Here is a 19,534-nt window from a genome sequence, read left to right on the forward strand (position 1 = left end):
CATGTAAGAAAATGAGAATCATCAACAAATACATCAATTCTATTTTCAAACTAGCACCCTGGCAGTTAAGGCTCAGTATTTTATTATATTGCCAATGAAACAACACACTTATTTTGGATATAAGAAAATATAAGTAAGAAAGAACTTAAGCTGCTTTGGAAGTCATAATCCTGGAACACAGTCAAACTCAAAATCTTTTTTTTTTTTTAATTCAGAGTTAACTGTGGGTAATAAGTAATATATTCTTGTGAAACATTAAGCCAATGTTACAGAAAGCATTTTTTAAAGGAATGTGCTGTGTGAGTTGCTTTTTCATTCCCATTAAATGCAAAACCAAATATGCATATTCTTTACTGCAAAATGAAAACAAAATAACCTACATATGTGTTCTTGTGAATATGAAATCAGGATGCATGTATTGAGAACGAAAAGCCATTTCCAAGAAATGTGTATCATAATATGATTAAATGCTGCATGTTCATTTTTTTCCTGAAAGATTTCAAATGTTTTGTGCATTTATGTAACAAAATTGTTACATAATTGTTGAAAAAAAGACAAAATCTGGTATCAGAGTTTATTATCCATAAGCCAGAAGGTATAAAACGTTCAGTAATTAAGGTCCTATAAAGGCAACCTCATAGATAAAGGATGCAGGTACAATGGATTCTAGAGAGTACAATGTTGAATCTGGGGTCAAAATCATGTGATGGCTGGATGATGTGAGTTCCAAATAATTATTAACCCTGATCTTATTGTTTTGTTTGTTTCTCTTGGAAACTAGAAATAGTCTTCCCAAGCTACCACACAGAGGAGTCGTAGGTCCTTTTAGTTCCTGACTTCTGCTCAACTTGACAATGACTCACTGCAGTATCAAACCTAACTTGAATCTATTGAGATGACTTTGAAGGAGAGACCCCAAAATAGTCAAACAACCACGTCTATAGTAGATTTAACTGAGTTTCTAGAAATGAAAATAAATGAGAGCTGTTTCTTTTATTGGCTACTTCAGAGCCAGACTCTCCCTGATTTTAATTCTGGTTCTTGCCAACCAAGTATAAGAACAATTGGAAATTCAAAAAGAAAGGCTTAATTCTTGCTGCTGAGCATAACGGGAGAGATTTCCCTCTCCCTTCTTTTCTTAAAGCATTTACTTTAGAAAACTCATCATTGTAAGTACTTTCTCCTCTCTTTGAAATGTATATAAGTTCTTTTGAAAACAGGTGGGCCTTTTATCAGGCCCTGAAAAGTTTCTTTCAAGGACTTGAGAACCATTTCCTTTAAATGTAAACAGTCAAGAAAGACAGCATCCCTATCTGCCAGTTTCCAGGGAGGGTAAGACTCTAACTTTAGTTCAAGCCTGGCTCAAAGTTATAAAACGACCCCATGTCGTAAAGATATGCGAAGTTTACTTTGCCTTGTGTAAAGCCAGACACAGATTGTCATCCCAAATTCCAGGTGAATTTAGGATGAACTATGTATAATTAATGATGCTTTCATTTTTCTTACTTAAGGACCCACTTAACTATTGTTGATCTTGAGAATATGTATGTAATGGGGTCTATCTCCTTGGTGATATGAAGTCTGAGATTTCTTCTTGTCTCTGCAATCTCTTAGCAGATTGCCTATGATGCACATCACATTCTGGTTCAATGTTTATTCAATAACAAAAAGGGTTTTATTTCTCTACTACCCTTGTGAAGGGAACTTCTGGGTTAGCAGAAAGGTTTTGTTTTGTTTTGTTTTTAAATTACATTTCCTCAACACAGGTTGGAGGCTTACAACACAAGAAAGTCATTTTGATGTATCCATTGCTACCAAATCTGGATGTAGGAATATCCTTTCCTTTATTATTTCCCTGACCACCTGATGCCTGGGAAAGGTGGCTATCTACTCAGGTACCTGTATCAGGTGTCTTTATTTTTACAAGACAAAGTTACCCTGGCCCTGTAGCCATTTGTGTAACAATGCATAGGAATCTTCTTTTAATCAACTGGTAATAATATCCAGATTCCAAATTCTCGCCTGAGATTACAACCTTCAACTCTCAGCAATCCAAGATGTATCAAAGCTTCATTTTGAGAAATAATGTTTTGGAAAATTGCCTGAAAAGAAGAGAGTGGGCCTTTTTCTCTTGATAATTTTATTTTTACCCTTAAATCAAACCAGAAAATGAGAGTGTCTTCCACGGGCAAGTAATTTATTTTCTCTTTTCTATGTTCTCACCCGGAGAATAAAGTCAGAGGAATGGGATGGCTGCTTTATACTATTAGAACCTTAGACATCAGTGGCGGTTCTGAAATTCAAAATAAAACAAACTCAGAAAGCTTATATACCACCAAAGTGGCAAATCAGTGATAGTCACCTCGCTAACAGAATTGCTATCTTGTAAACCCTTAAATGTTTATCAAAAATCTGCAAAGAGAAGGAATAAGAAAACACAGGAATTTGCCTAGTATGTGTTTTATGGGCAGCTAGTGAATGATTAGCTCTCAAGTTGTGTTAATAACAAATGAACCTGAAAGGTCAGAACCAAATGAATCTAATCATGTTTTGGGAAATCAATTGATCTTCAATTTGAAAATAAAATGCAGGAGTCATAGGGCTGTATGTAGCAGGTAATACAAAGAGGGGCAGTCTGTTTATATCTCATTCTGCAGTATGACATTCACAAATACGTCTGCAGAAGGAGAAGCAGGTTATGGAGTTGTTGTGGATAAAAGAGTTGCTGAACTCACAAGATGAGAAATACAATAAAAAAAAATTGTCACTACTAGAATTTAATTTTCTCCTAAGTAACTCAACTCAGAAATCATTTATCTTAGTCAACAAGTATGCTCTGCCTGTAGGGTGTTAAATATTCACTTACTTAGAAATTACTGCACTGGTGTGAACAGTAAAAATCTCTGAAAGTATTCTTCTTTGAAAATCAGTTAGATAACACAATGGTCAAATCAATTATTTACAGATCTCATCTGCTTATATGGAGGTTCATCAGTGACCATGTATTTTAAGTGTCATATAAAGTACAAATAAAACATTGTTTGGAATGCACTAAGCCTCCAGACTCAGCTTGCACCAAATACTATGTCAGCCCCATCCTAAGCAATTTCCAAACCTTGTATGGAATGTGAAGGCAAACAAAAATAAAGTATTAAATTTTGCTAATGAAATTACAGTGAATCTCAACATAGAACAGATCTCTTAAAATTAATCTACCACAAATTAAAGCACATGTTATTCCTTTAAGCCACTGGACAGGAATTTGTTGTCACCCAAGTTTTTAGCAATTGAAATCATTCACTGGAACATATTCTTTTATGATCCTCCTACTTTTACTTTCTATTTTGTGTTTTCAAGGTTGAATGACCGATTTATTTGATTGGCCTTCTTAGACTGCCAATGAAGGAGCTATAATTTGAAGATCTCAACCTTTAGTGCATATTTGAATAATCTGAAGAGATTTTAAAATATACCAATACCTTTGTAACCTGTAAAGTTTCTTGATTTATTAATTTGTCTGGAGTGGATCCCTGTCATATGACAAGCAAATATATTTGTCATTGGTGTGTTTCAAAAGTCAATTACAGGTGATTGTAATGTTCAGCCCGGGTTGAGAACCACTGAGCTAGATGATAAGTGGAATTGTTTTTTTGTTTGTTTGTTTTTTGAGTTCGTTCCTTTTAAATGAACTTTAGAAATGATGTGAGTTATAAAAATGATGGGTAAATCAAATCAGATATATCTAACATCTGTTTGTATTTAAATGAATTACTGAGTTAATTTTAAAAAGGTAGTATCTACAAATAGCCTGAGTTGATTCAAGAAATGACAATCTGGTAGCAAGCAAGACAAACTAATGTCTTTAGGAAATGAAAGAAAAACCAAGGGGAAAATTCTGAGATACCATCAAGGGCTCTTCCATAATTCTTGATTTGCACTGTGTTTGTAACTGAAATGGTTTATTCCTTTAGGTCATATACTCATAAGAACAGAATTGCTTTATAAAACTGATGTTTCTTGGTTGTGGTTGAAGGTAAATAAATAACAGAGAAAAGATTTGGGGAAAATATCCGGGTCAATACGAGTCTGACCACATATCATAAGAAGTTGTAAAAAGTTGATAAATTGCTCCAAAATGTGCCAATATTACTAAGAAGTGAAATACAGCACACTGGAAGCACAAAATGGCCTTTTGCTTAATTATTTACATTTTTTTACGATTATCCCTCACAAAGTTAAACATCCTAGCTATTTGACTTTAGGCAATAGATTAAGTTCCTGCAGCTTTAGTTTCCTCATCTCTAAAAAGAATAACAATAGTACTTAAGAATGTTTTATGAAAATTAAGTAAAACAAAGTGCATAACACTGTTTGTAATGCATAGTAACCTCTCAATAGATTGGGAATTATAATAATTCTTAATGCTGCCAAGACTGCATGGAGGCAGATATTATCAGAACACACTCCTCATAGGGTAAACTACTACAATTTTCCAGAACAGCAATTTGGCTACATGTGTTGAGAGTCTTCTCTCACAAAGTTAAAGTTCAAACTCTAAATGACATTTTTCATATATTCCAAACCTGAATCAAAATCATTTTATGGCAATCTTATCCACTATCTTAATTTTAAGTTTTGTCTCCAGGGTTGTGATAATTGGTGTGAAAAAAATGCAAATACTACATCTATACCATTCTCTTTGGCTCACAAAGGCTTTTCCATTACCTAACATTCAGTAGTTCTCAATTTGTTATCTGAACTGACTGTTTTTATAATTTAATAACCAATTGATTTTCTCTTTTTTTGTGTAGAAACACTCTTATTGTGTAGATATAGCCTATGTGAACTTGAACCAAAATTATTGTATTTGAAAGAAATACAAAGTTTCCTATTTTTTATATTCATCTGAAATGTGCAAAATTTATTTAATCATTCTTATATTTCTGAACATATATATTTTTCTAAATTTTCACTATTATACAATTTGTCACCATCATACTGAAAGAGCTAACACATTTGACAAAAAGTTATTAACTTTAATATATAAAAAGGGAGTTTACTACTCAACAAAAATATATCACCATACCAATAAATGCATAAGATAGTGCAAAAACAAAATAGATAAAAAATAAAGACAAAAATAGTAAGAAATACAGAATTTTAACATGCAAGTTAATATTAAAAAGTAACTTTCCCTTTTAATTTGATAAGTATTTTAAAAGGTGATTTTAAAAGAGAAAGAATTAGATCATATAGATAGAAATATAAATTAAAATAGAGAAATTTGGATAAATATTTTATATAAATTAAAATCCTAATTTAGATTAATTTAGACACTAGACAGAGAATAATAGAGTGCTCAAGAGGCACAGACTGCAGGCTGTCAGATTTGGATTCAATTTCTGATTGTAGAGACACTTCGTAGCTATTTGACTTTAGGCAATAGATTAAGTTCCTGCAGCTTTAGTTTCTTCATCTCTAAAAAAGATAATAATAGTACTTAACTTAGGAATGTTTTATGAAAATTAAGTAAAACAAAGTGCATAACACTGTTTGTAATGTATAGTAACCTCTCAATAGATTGGGAATTATAGTAATTCTCAATGCTGCCAAGACTGCATGGAGGCAGATATTATTAGAACGCACTCCTCATAGGGTGAATTACTACAACTTTCCAGAACAGCAATTTGGCTACATGTGTTGAGAGTCTTCCATATGTTCATATTCATAAAACTAATAATCCTATTTTTACAATATTGTCTTAAAAAGTAACCAGAGATGCGGTCAATGATATAAATGCATACCTATTTATAACACAATTTTATATTTTAATGACTAATGCTACAGCCAAAAGTCACATCAGTCTTATATTATGACAGAGCTTTTTAAATTTGCAGAAATAAGGATGCCAATTTAGGAAAAGTAGATAATACGCCTTAAATTATGGAAAATACGGCTTGGAAAAGAAAATTCAAATTATACGTGGAATTTTATTATTCTTACTTCTCTTTTATGTTATGCTTGTTTCTTCCTAAACTTGGAGGCTGCAAAATTAAGCATACTTCTTTTGTAAGGGTATTTTAAATGAATGTATGAGCTCACCCAGTCCCTTCTCAGAGATAAGTTTTTTAAATAAAAATCACTTTTTTTCTCCCATTTTCCACTTTATCTGAGGGGATGTAGAAGAAGAAAACACCATTCAGTTAGTCTTGCTCTTGATGAATACAAAAGCAAACCATGAAGAAAACATGTCTTTACAGAATTTTTGCCTTTGTTTCTATGGTATAGCATTTTTTTTTTTTTAAAAAAAGAAGGTTGTTTGAACTTACTTTTTACTTATCAGCTCAAAACATTAAAATAGATAAACATTTACATGAAATGTAGAGGCTTCGATTGAGCTGATATGCCTTTGTCTAAAAGCTGCATGCCATATATAAAATTCACTTGGGGAAGGTGGGGTTGGTTGTGCTCGGTAAGTCTAGCACTCACCTTCCTATGAACTGAAACTGAGATACCATGAGATACTGTGAGTCTGACCCTGAAAACACACCATATGGATTATGGGACATCCATTACCCTCTAGAGAAAGAAGATAACAGTGATTTCACATATGAACCCAAAAAGGGAATCACAAAGACAGACACTCGAGGCAGGAGTTGATTTGTTGGTCCAGGTATCACACACAGGGAACTCTAGTGCTAACTTCTACATTGAGAGTCAGCAAGAATTTATTTATTTCACTATCAAATCCTTCTGACCGACAGAGTGGAACAGTTAGTAATAATTCTTGCTTTTTTTATAAAAGCACAATTTTGTTAACATTAAAAAAATTAGATTGGTTTATTTCTACAATCACACAGAAATGGATAACTAGATGTCCAGTCCTATCTTACATTTACCTCTTTGGAATCAAGAGCTTCATGTTCAGGAATAGCCGTCATTGGATGACTCAGCTTCACAGAAAAGATGCCCAGGATATGATCAGGGGTAGAAGTGATAAAAAAAAAAAAAAAGTTAACAAATTTCGTTTAAATAGATTGACAATGACATAAATATTTTATTGCAGATAATAGTGGATTCTACCAAGTATAAACATTAAGATTCAATTGTCACTAAAAGACAAAGGAAGATATTTTGGCAGAGAGTGAGCACTTTCAGTATAAGACCACATCTTATTTATTTTTGTGTCACACATCAACTCTAACAGTGCTTAGCATATAGCATAGGCCCTCATTAATTATGTATCTAATGAAGGAACTGTCAAAATGCACTAACAGATTTCACAGAGAGGAAACAAAGTTAAATTTATGTTTCACCCCTCACATATAGGCCTCTAATTGAAAAGCTCCAAAGCAACAGCAACAAATCATGTTCAGACCCACAGTAAATGTAGATGCATCTATAGACAGTACTTACTGGAAATGTAAAATATTGTGCTTTATTGTGAGTATTAATAATCTCAATACACACGAACTTCATAAACATTGCAATCTCACCGGGTGATGTTATTATAATGTAACTTATATCATAGTGACACTTTTAACAGAAGTGAAGTTCTCTTTTTATGTGGGAATTTTTATTACTGCATGGGTCTTCTGAGAGCTACATGTAAACTTCATAAGATAGAAGAATGTCATCAATATGCAAGAAAGAGAGAGACAAACTAAGAGACACACACAAAGAGAAGGGGAGAGCAAACATTTGTAATGAAATCTCTTTACCCTCTTTTGGTATTAACCATTTATCCTAATTCCAGCTTTAGAATAACCACAGATCCAGTTTGACAGTAACATTTCTTATTTCTGTCATCATTCTGGGCAAACCAGGGTTGTTGAAATGATTGGACCCCTTTCACTTTCAACAGGGTCTTGCTTTGGGCAAAAAGTCTATGGACAGAGACCAGCTCTTAATCCCCTAGAACAATTTGGAGGAGGCCAGTAATTTAGCCTGCCCTGGGGAAGACTCTTAACTGTGGCTGCTAGGGAGGGTAAGGAGGTCTCCACCTGACATTTCCTCAGGTTTGCCTTCGTTCTAACAGATATTCAAGAATGGAACCAATTTTTGTTTAAAGTTATAGCTTCACCAAATCCAAGCCCTTACATTGTATTCCCAACTATAAAATCCTTTGGGTATCATAGCAACAGGACTCCTAGCTGCCTGAGACCATTGCTTTAAATAGAAGCATGATCTGGCCCTAGAGCCAACTAGAAATCTAAATAGCATTCCAGAAAGCAGCTGGAAGCACCTACTTTTTCCTGTTCATCAGAGTCTCCTGAGATCCTAAGTATGGCTTAGGATCAGACTCTAGGTACTGCTTCAAACTTCAAACTCAAGTGATTTATCCTGGAAATAGCACAGTCATTGGTATACCTAGGTTAAGTAGTACAATATCTATATGAATCATCAGAGTTTGTACAATGTCAAATGTCCGACCTCCTAATCTCCTAAAACAGAAAAGAAGAATCATCTTGAAATTTTAAAATCTTGGTAATATCCCAATAAAGCATTCAACTGAGATTAGAAAAGCAATTGAGTAATTATGTGATGCCTACTGTTATATTCTATTCTTCCTTTCCAATACAGGTATTCAGTAATTTTAATCCATTTTATTTTAATCTTGAATTTCAAAAACTATATGTTGATTATCCTAGTCAATGAAAGAGAACAGAAAATGATTCTAATTAACTGGTAATCCTCAAATCATTTATATTTAGCTTTGGAATGCTTTCTTTTGCTTATGATCTTTCATCACAAAAGGTTTGCCTTTTTAGTATTCTTAAGCTGACTAAAAATGTGATATTATTGTGTTGTGAAGAGTTATGGATTTAGTCATAATTTATTACATACTCACATAATAAATTCTTTATATGGGTTTGTTCGTTTAGTTTTCACAACAACCTGGTAAGGTGAGCACTGGTAATATCCTGTTTCACAGATGAGGAAATGAAATCACTGAGAAGTAGGATAAGTTGTTCAAGGCCCAAAACTAGTAAGTGGAACACCCATGCTGGAATCTAGCCTGAGAGGTGAAGAGACTGTGCTCTCAAAGCAAGTGTGATGTGGCAATATGCCTGTGGGAAGATATGCAGGAAAAAGAAGTGGGGAAGACAGAGAGGCAGGGGAAGGGAATGGAGTATGACATTTAGCAAAGGGAAAAGCCAGACACTAAAGTCAAGTGGGTCCCATTCAGAGACCAGCAGAATCTCAGGGGTGGCTGGTATAGCTATGAAAGGCCACACAAGAGACACAGTATGATGGATCTTATATGTCAGATGAGGAGTCTGAGCTTAATTTTCTTAGGCAGTGAGAAGTCATTCAAGTACTTTAAGTTGGGGACATGTGTGGTCATGTGGTCAGATTTCTCATTTAAAAAAAGTCACTGTGGCTGATGTGCAAAATATGAAAATACGTGGATTGGAAGATATTTAAATAATGCATGAGAGATATGGCAGCAGGGCAGGAAAGTGGGGAGGGGAGGGAGGGAGCGAGGGAGAGAAGGAAGGAAGGGAGGGAGGGAGGGTGGGAGGGAGAGAGAGAAGAAAAAAAGAAGAATTTATTAAAAATATCATCTCAGAAAATACAATTGACTCAAGTTTTCTGGGTAACTCTAGCCTTCCTACTTTCTAGAATGAACAAAGAAGCGGAAGGTAGATATGCTGCTATTTTGTTGATTAAGGAAGAAAAACTGGGAACAGAGAGAAATATTGAATGCTAAAACCTCTGCCGAATGCAGAGACTTTGTAATGCATGAGGACTAGAGATGTCAAATGGGGAGGACAATAACACATAGTATGAAAATTTTGCCAGTCAGAATGGAAACAGTGAAACTAAGCATTAAAACAAGTCCTGGCTGGGCGTGGTGGCTCACACCTGTAACCCCAACAGTTTGGGAGGCCTAGGCGGGTTTATCACAAGATCAGGAGTTTGAGACCAGCCTGGCCAACATGGTAAAACTGTGTCTCCACTAAAAATACAAAAATTAGCTGGGCATGGTGGTGTGTGTCTGTAATCCCAGCTACTCAGGAGGCTGAGGCAGGAGAATTGCTTGAACCCGGGAGACGGAGGTTGCAGTGAGCCAAGATCGTGCCACCGCACCCCAACCTGGGCAACAGAGCAACACACCATGAAAAAAAAAAAAAAAAACTAGTTCTATGTAGGTGAATGGCTTGCTATGCAGAGAGTAGATGAATATTACAGGGCAGAGAGTCATCCAAGATGGCATACTTGATGGTAAATGACATGGAAAACAAACTATTATGTTTCCTCAAAGAAAAAAATAACTAAAAAGTTACTAATATTAGCATCAGAGCATTATTCAGCATGGAAAGATGAATGAAATGGGAAGTTCAAGTGAAATGAGACAAAGCATACTTTTATCCTGGATAGAAAATCCTGTCCTAGATATTGTATAACAGATTAACTCAACCTTTGTTCCCTCACCACTGTTGGAAAAACACATTTGAATAAAATGTTCAGTTGATATTTTTTACACTTTTGGTCACAGCTGCCACCAAACTAACATAAAGCCTTGTGAAGAGTTTGTTACCAGTGTGGGGCTTTCTCAAAAATATCACTGCCTCTCCCGAGGAAATATAAACTATACCCCCAAAGAGATAAAATCCCCTCAGACCAACTGAAGAAATGAGAATGTAACAACTAGAAAAAAATATGCAAAATGTGGTTAAATCAGTCAATTAAGTCTTTAATGTACACAAGAAATGGAGTTCAGAGCTTTAGCTTTTGTGAAACAATTCTCCCTTCTTGAGTGGAGATAAAGTATGTTTTCTGTAGTGCCAGAAATTATGAAGCTGAGGGAGTGTTACAGGAAGTCTTAACATTTTAAAATCACCATGGGTGCCATACATTCCATCCAGAATTCACTTCTTTGGGATTGCTTTTGTGTTCAACTACATCCTCTTGTCAACCTCCTTCACACCATTTGTCTTCAGTCATCTGTACCTTCTGCTTCTGTCTCTCCACTTAGATTTGTGAACTACTAAGATCGAGCATAACCTTCTCAATACTATCCCTCAAAAGCAGACATTACAAATTATTGTAGCAATACCCACATCAAATCTGTTTCATAAGTATAATGTTGTCATTACGAGACTAGATGCCATTGGAAGTCATAGATTATAACTAAAACTAACTTATTGTTAGTTGTTCTGTACTTAGCATAGGACCCAACCAGCACAGAGTAGACACTGAATGAGTATTGAATAAATAAATTAATAAGAGAAAGGGAGAATTAGATGGCTAAAGAAAAGAAACAGTTTCCTGACTTGTAAAATTAAAGAATTCTGAATTAGTGAAGCCTTAGGAAGTATTAACTGAATGCCTAAAAGATATGCTTCTTTGTATGAGATTTTGAAAACTGAAGATCCTTCAAGTAGAATTATCACACAGGGGAGTTCTATTTGATCCTCATATTTCTTTTTTTTAAAAAAGAATTAAATTTAGTTATCAGTGTCTAAGTCCAAAGATTATACATGCAGGTTTGTATTTCTGGTTTCTCTTGAACTGTTCAAAGATCTTCCAACACTAACCTTGCAGTTTTGTGACTCTGGACAGTAGCTTGTGCCTTTTAGATGAAGCTAAAGATCTCCATGTAAATACAGTCCCCACCACTCCTATGAGGAGGCCAAAGGTCAGGGGTTACCTATTATCGTGATTATGTACATAATCATGATTATATACATATCTTGATAATATGTTATAGGTTATATTTATTATCATTATATACATTATATATTTGTTTCCTTCACTTTGGAGATATGCCTAGCCCAATAAAGTATTTGTGTTTTTAATCCCTGATTTACAGCATATCACAATGCGCTAGAGGAACCCAGGAAATTTTGTAAATTTCAGATTCTGGCAGGGTAAGTGTGGAGAGGGGCCTGGGATTCTGCATTTCTGACAGGCTGCCAGCTGGTGCTGATGCTACCACAGGTTGAATAGTAAAGCCATTGCCAATATCTTTGTATGAATTGATGAAATGAATTTGTTTCAAATATTTATCTATTTACAACTAAAATTAGCTATATTCAAAATGTCCTAATCAATTCTGATACATTGGAGTTGTATAGTTAGATCATTTACCACATATCTGATTATTAAGTACCTGCTAATAGGTCAGGCACTTGGCTAGATGTTAGGGATGTCACAATCAGTGAACAGACATTGTCACCTGCCTTGAAGACTACAGTCTAGCAGGAGAGACAGATAGTAATTATATAATCAGGAATATATAGGTACAAACACAAAATAATATGTTAGGAAGTAAAAGTACTGAGTCTTATCAGGGTTCATAATAGATGAATCTAACCTAAACTAAAAGGATGAAGGCATATTTTTCCCAGAGGCTGAAATTTCAGGGATGCTACCTCATAGGAATAAGAAGCATGATGAGTGCATATGGAATTAGTTGCTGAGAGGAATTACTCACAATTGGGATGATTGAAAAACAGGGAGAAAATTCTAGTGGATGGATAAAATGAGTGAGAGAGCGATGTCAGAAATGGAGGATAGAGAATTACTGCGAGGAATTTGTACGCATCAACTTCACTTCAGTGTCATCTGTAAGCCCTTGAAAATGCTTATTAAATGAATGAACACTATTAAATGTAAGTTTTCCTGCAAAGTACATGATCTCATTCCTTGTTATGACTGCGTAGTATTCCATGATGTATATGTACCAAATTTTCTTCATCCAGTCTATCACTGATGGACATTTGGGTTAATTCCACGTCTTTGCCATTGTGAATAGTGCTGCAGTGAACATACACATGCATATGTCTTTATAATAGAACGATTTATATTCCTTTGGGTATATACCCAGTAATGAGGTTGCTGGGTCTAAAGGTATTTCTGCCTCTAGGTCTTTGAGAAATCTCTACACTGTCTTCCACGTGGTTGAACTAATTTGCACTCCCACCAACAATGTATAAGTGTTTCTTTTTCTCCACAACCTTGCCAGCATCTATTATTTTTTGACTTTTTACTAATACCCATTCTGACTGGTGTGAGATGGTATCTCATTGTGGTTTTGATTTGCAGTTCTCTAATGATCAGTGATGCTGGGCTTTTTATCATGTGATTGTTGGCCGCATCATCCTTAGTGAGCTAACACAGGAACAGACAACCAAATACTGCATGTTCTCACTTGTAAGTGGGAACTAAATGATGAGGGCACATGGACACATGAAGGGGAACAAACACTAGGGCCTATCAGAAGGTGGAGGGTGGGAGGATGGAGACAGGCAAGAGAAACAACTAAAGAATACTAGGCTTAGTACCTGGCTGAGGAAATAATCTGTATGAAAAATCTCCTTAAAATACATTTACTTATGTAACAAACCTGCACATGGACCCCCAAACTTAAAATAAAAGTAAATAAATGTATTTACTTTTATAAACATATATATAACATATATATAACATATAAACACATATATAAACATATATATAAACATATATATATATGTTTTCCTCATTTCCCCAAAAGATGGCAAGCTGCTTGAGAATAGGTCTCATCATATTCTAGCAGTTGTGCACCAAACACTAGTTGATTGGTTTTACTGCTCACAGTTCTATACCCTGGAATAAAACATAGGAAATGCTCTGAGTTTTTTCTTTATTGAGACCAGTTCATAATACTTGCTACGTGGAGAAAGCTCCTCTCTATGATAGTTAGAAATATGCCTCTCATATCAGAAAAAGAATTGGCTATATGTCTTAAAGATTTAAGCTGTATTAGGCCAAATACAAAAAATTTATTACAACATTTATTAATATTTATTTTTAGGATTTAAATATTTACTTTTAGAATTTAAAAGTAGAGCATCTATTTGTGGCGATGCCCAAAGGTTCCCAAGTTTTTCGATCTAATTAATTCTCTTTGTGACATGGGGAAAATCACTTTGTGTCTGGGCTTTAGTTTTTTCATCTTTAAAGTCTGGGCCCTAAATAGATGAGTTTCAGTTCCTCTTTTACTTGGATAATTCATTGGTTCCATGATGCTTAAGCAAAAAATCTACTGATTAATAAATGATGCTATCTCAGAAATAAAGGTCTTCTTTACGGCATCTCCTGCACCGAGCCATAGCTGAGGTAGAAGTTATGCCGATGGGGATAGTAAAATGAACTCCCCAACCTTAACCGGAATCCTTAATGTTGGTTCTTAGTTCTGTTCATTTATTCCTTGTATGAACTGTTACAAACTATTAAGTTCACAACATTCTTTTTTGTATTCCCTTGGTTATTATATGTTCACTTGATAATAATGTTAGTTGATATATTCTATTGAAATACATGGTAATTGTTTCATAAGCCCACCAAACACTCACTGCTGAATGTTGGGCATTAATATTGTTATATTGGAGTCTCAATTCTAAGAATACTAATAAGACAACATAGGAATTTTCTGTCCTGATCTTTGTAATGGATCTGAAATATAGCTGAAAATTCCGAAATTATACTATTTTAATTCTTGGCCTTTCCTCTTCCATCCCGAGAGATAAAGACTTAGGACATGTTAGAATTTCTTCTTCCAAACACCACTTTCTAGACAGCAGTGTAAGGGAATTTTTGTCTGTCCATTATTGTATATCCAGTCTGTTTAAAAACAAATACCACATCCTATTGTTGACTTACATTTTTCATCTAGACTTGTTTCCTTCTCAACTAGAAAACCACTTCCCTAAGGGGATTAACTACACCATTCACTTTTTTCAGTGCACAGCTCCCAGGTTATAATGAAAACAGAGTAAAACGTGTATTCCAACACCATTTTAGGTCTCAAAACAAATCCCAGAAGTTGAAATTGGAATTGACAAGGAAGCATATTTGTTGTTCTTTTTGTCTATCCTTTAAGAGAACACTTCGTTACTTAGCACCACAGGCAAAACATCATTTTCAATTGTTTTCAATATCATACCAGTCTAGTACAATCATAAATGAAATGCCTATTTCTTCACAAAGTAAAATATTGGTGGAATATTTTTCTCTCTCCATTTTTTTGTCTTCTATAGATTATAAGGCGTATTGTACCTTTTATTCCAGTGTGACATAACATCGAATATAAACAGCTATGTATTAATACTCTTCATAAATATTTTTGGAATATTTATTGGATTATTAATATATATTATTAATATATATTGGAAAATATTTTGGAATCCCTGCCTTATTCACATCCAAGGTCTTCCTAATTTGCTACCAGTTACCTCTAAGTTGCAGGAAATCTATCCCAGATCCCAGGTGTAATATCAACAGATGTCAATCGATGTGTTGCAAGGATTTGGAAGAGTATTTAAGAAAAGAAATAGGTATGACTGTGATAGGGTCAAGCCATCCCCTCTCACCTTAGACCCCCTACCAGATCCCATTCCACTCTCCTCTAACAGTACACCCCCAAGAGCATCACTAAGGATGTGGGGGCTGAAAGTTGGATGAGGAGGGAAAGGGTATGTGGTTGGTGGGCAGGCAGATAAGCTAAGGACTGTTTGTCAATAGGTAACAGAAGGATTTCTTTCTATATGGTGCCTGCCAGCCACGTCTTCCTGGCATTGGGCCACATTCCTCCATTCCCACACCTTCCTATGCATTGTTTCAAACCACACTTTAAAATTATGTAAGCTTTTCCTAACCCTTTTACCATCTCTTTTATATATAATGCCTTCAAACTGTCAGTACACCCAGTGTTTTCCTTCCACTTCCACTCCTTGCCCTATGTGGTCTAACTGTATGGTCCTGCCAGGCACTCTAACTTGGTCTTAGATTGTGGCCATTCCTGAGCCACCTGATGAAGTCTAAAATCTTTCTTCTGAAGAATCTGTCTTATTTTATTTCCAGCTATGTTCTTGCTAGAACCACAAACTAACAGCTATGATGGTTTTTTATTCAAACTTCAAACGATAAAATAAGTGAGGTATTTACTGATTGCTAAGAAGCCCTTAAAAAAAACTCTGCACCATCAGTCAGTTTCAGCCATCCCAGAGTGAGATCTTTTGAGAATTAGAAGAAAAATGCTCATAGTACTGCCAAATTTGCCTTCGATATCACCTGGGATTTTATAAACTGTTAAAAGGTCATTCAAATATGGGATCATTAAAATATATTCTCAGGCATTCAAGGCTTTGGAATATTTGCTAAATAAAACCTATCTCAAAACTTTCTTGGGTCAAGGACTTAAAGAAAAGAAAAGACACGCAGGAGGATGCTACAGGAAATAAGGGAAGAAAGGGTAATAAAGCAATCTCATTAAGTGTGCTGTTGCCATAAAAACAAAACAAAACAAACCATGAATTACTATGAAAAAGAAAGAGAGAAACTATAACCATAATATGCCAGAAATAAACACCTAGAATTGAACACTATCCATATGATGGGAGGCAATGGAAGGGACCAAATGGACTTGTCTTACTAAAAGAAGATACAGATATTGATACAGGCATATAAATACGAATACAGACCTTAAGTTAAGGACCATCAACAACAAAACAAGGTTGAATACATTTTAAACTAGTAAATTAAAACTACACTTTTCCAATAAAAAACTGAAAAGCAGAAATAACAGATAAGTTACGAAAAATGTGATAATATGGCAGAATTAAGGTTATGTAATGAGATAATCTCAGGTATGAAGAGAAATCTCTCAAGATAAAAAAAAAATCAAGATCAGAAAATATCTGGACAAGAGACATACACACAAACAAAAGTTATACAAATTTGAAAATCAAAGTAGGAAAAAGATTTGTCTCTCCAATATGAACCAAACTACAACTTGAATAGTAATTTTATTATCTTAAAAGTGGAATTCAAGAAGAAATGCTATAAGGGACAGAAAAAAGATATTATATACTGATAATAAAATCAATGAACCAGAAAATATGACTATCATAAACATATATTCCTAAAAATAGAGCCTCAAAATATTAAGATTTTCCAGTGTTGGACTTCTAATGCTTTGAAAGCAAGTTGTGGTCTTACACTTCATTTGAATGCCTTAATAAAGCTAAGAAAGTGTTTGATGTCTAATGGTGACTAGATAAATATTTTTATAAAACCTGAAGAAGGGCTCAACCTCACAATCATATCCTTGTTCCCCAAAGGAGATTTCCATTTGATTCACAGAACTTATGGAACATATGGCTTATATGAAGGCGAATGGGTATCATTACTTGATGGCTGTAAGTTAAATGTCTGAGTTGTGCTTTCATTAGTCACACATCGGCAAACTTCAACAAATTTAGCAATCTGAAAGAATTTTATGCTCATATTCTGGTGAAAGGAGTAAAACAGTGGTCACATTAGGCAAGATAAAGCAATACAGAAAAATTTTGCCCTGAAGTTTCAAAACAAGAGACTCCTTGGCTATGCAAATATTACATGGTGAAAATAGATTTTGTTGCATGGGATACGTAAAAGGATCATAAAACACATTAAGGCAATGAGACAATTAGGTTGAACTATATGAAACTGATAAAATTGATATTTGTGTAGGCAAAAAATGATTGAATAATGACAATTTCATGTGATGCAACCTAAAGAAACTTTTTTTAAAAAAACAAATAATAGCTTTTCAAGAAGGTTAGACAAGCAATTTTGTTCAAAGGTAGACAAAATATATATTTTTAAAACTCAATTTGCAAAGATAAAATGCTTCTATCCAGGTTTTCATTCTATTTCAGGGTTAATAATGCATGGGTCACAGCTGCCTTCTCCTACTGCGCATTTGCTCAGCTGAGACTATTGTCCTAACCCTGAGTTACTTGACTCTCTCCCATCCTACCGCCCACAGTCAATGTCTGACTGGTAAAGGGCATAAAAGGGTAGCTCATTTGCATCAGGTGTGGATAACTTTGCAATTTATTCTCTAGAACCTTCTTCCTATGAATTAAGCCAAGACTGGCCTTGAACGGAAGCCACATTTGCTCAGCTCTTTGCCCCTCTCAATTTGAATCCACTCCTTTCTTTACAGGAAGCTTTTCTGAAGAACCCTCCCTCAACAAATCACCAATATCTGAACCCCTGTCTCAGGCTCTGCTTTAAGGAACCTGATTTAAAATATCACACGAAGGAGAAGGGACAGGTGGCAGATGTGTGTGGTGAAATACAGAGAGCTCATTATCCCTTAGTGCCTCCATCGGAACAAGGTGCAAATGGTTGGCAGTTTATTTTCTCTGTGTCCATAAAACACAAGCATAGTCAGTACATTCCAAAGGCCAGCATGTTATTTTACAAGAGCTTTAAAAATCATGTTTCTCAAAGTATACTTTTCTTCACTAAAATGTTATCCTGCCTATGTGCAACAATACATCTCTTTCCAATTATCAAATTCCTAATTTCTTAAATGATTTTATTTAAAATGTTACAATGAAAATTTCAGCTAGATACTACATGTCCAATGCCAGACAACACATGAGCTCTGGGCAGGTGTTCTTGCTACTAAGATTAAGCCAAAAAGAGAAATATGAATAAGAAATTGATTGCTCTCAGTTTCCTGGAAAAAAAAATTAAAAGTCAACTGTTTTATGATTAAATTAAGTATACTTTAAGACTGGCAATTAGATAACCAGAAACATGCCCAGTTTCAAATTCCAGCCTGTCATTAAGGCATGTATTCGGTTGAAATGCTCTTTTTGCCCTCTAGTGGAGAACTTAGCTAAAAATGATTGATACTTCATTTTGCAAAATCACTTCTCTTAAAATATCTGCTCATTGACATTCATTTTTTAATGTTAAAAATTCAATTAATTTGCATTTAGTCATTTTGAACAGAATGTTCTTTGTGAATGTATTAAACACATTCATTCATTCTGAAAACAATTTGGCGTCATCAAATAGTGTACATGTTTCGGTTTCCTGAAAAATCTTAAAACATTTTTAAAAACCCATTCTAAGTTTGATAAAGTCCTTTCTCCAATTCCAACAATCTCAAATATTTTATATTTTAAATCATTCTTAATAGCTATCTAATCTCCATTATCTTTAAAACTTGTCAGAAAAGTTTTAGCATTGAGAGCAAAGCTCTTTATTTCTATGATGATTGAAAATAAATTACCCTGGTCTATTCACACAGACTTCTAATCATACATACAGGTAGAACATAAACAAACATTATTAATGAGGAGGTTTGAGGGATGTTTTTGCCTCCAAAATTCAAGATTACTTTTTTCAATAAATGTGGCTGCCTCAGTACAATTTTGTCAGAGTATTCGATGTTTAGTGGTTCTCTTAGCCACTAACCTTTGCAAAGTGGACAGTTCTGCCAAAAGAATGTTGGGGCCTGGAGATGAAATGTGAAAAGCATTATGGAATTCATCAACCCAGGCTCTGCCAGTAACTCATGCCAAGGCCGTGGGTATGTCACTTTGCATCTTTGGGCTTCAGTTTTCTTATCCGTAGACTGAAGGAAGTAAGATGGCCCCAACAGTCAGTTCTAGACCTGATTTACATATGTAGTGCTATGTTTGACCAAATGGAAGCCTGTGCGTGATTCCGGGGTGGTGGTGATGGTGAAGGTGGTAATGCT

At 34.8% G+C, this 19,534-nt stretch overlaps 1 protein-coding gene across 9 annotated transcripts in view; it reads right to left on the reverse strand.

Annotated features, from left to right (window-relative positions):
• Positions 1-19,534, reverse strand: part of MLIP (muscular LMNA interacting protein) — a 268,127-nt gene that overhangs the window by 6,391 nt on the left and 242,202 nt on the right. For all 9 annotated transcript variants that reach the window (XM_017872818.1, XM_017872849.1, XM_017872833.1 and 6 more), the window contains one exon: positions 6,900-6,953. In XM_017872818.1, the coding sequence (XP_017728307.1) occupies positions 6,900-6,953 (54 nt within the window). The remainder of the gene's footprint in view (positions 1-6,899; positions 6,954-19,534) is intronic.

Source organism: Rhinopithecus bieti, unplaced genomic scaffold (assembly GCF_001698545.2).
Source record: "Rhinopithecus bieti isolate Rb0 unplaced genomic scaffold, ASM169854v2 scaffold_1304, whole genome shotgun sequence".
Taxonomy (NCBI): domain Eukaryota; kingdom Metazoa; phylum Chordata; class Mammalia; order Primates; family Cercopithecidae; genus Rhinopithecus; species Rhinopithecus bieti.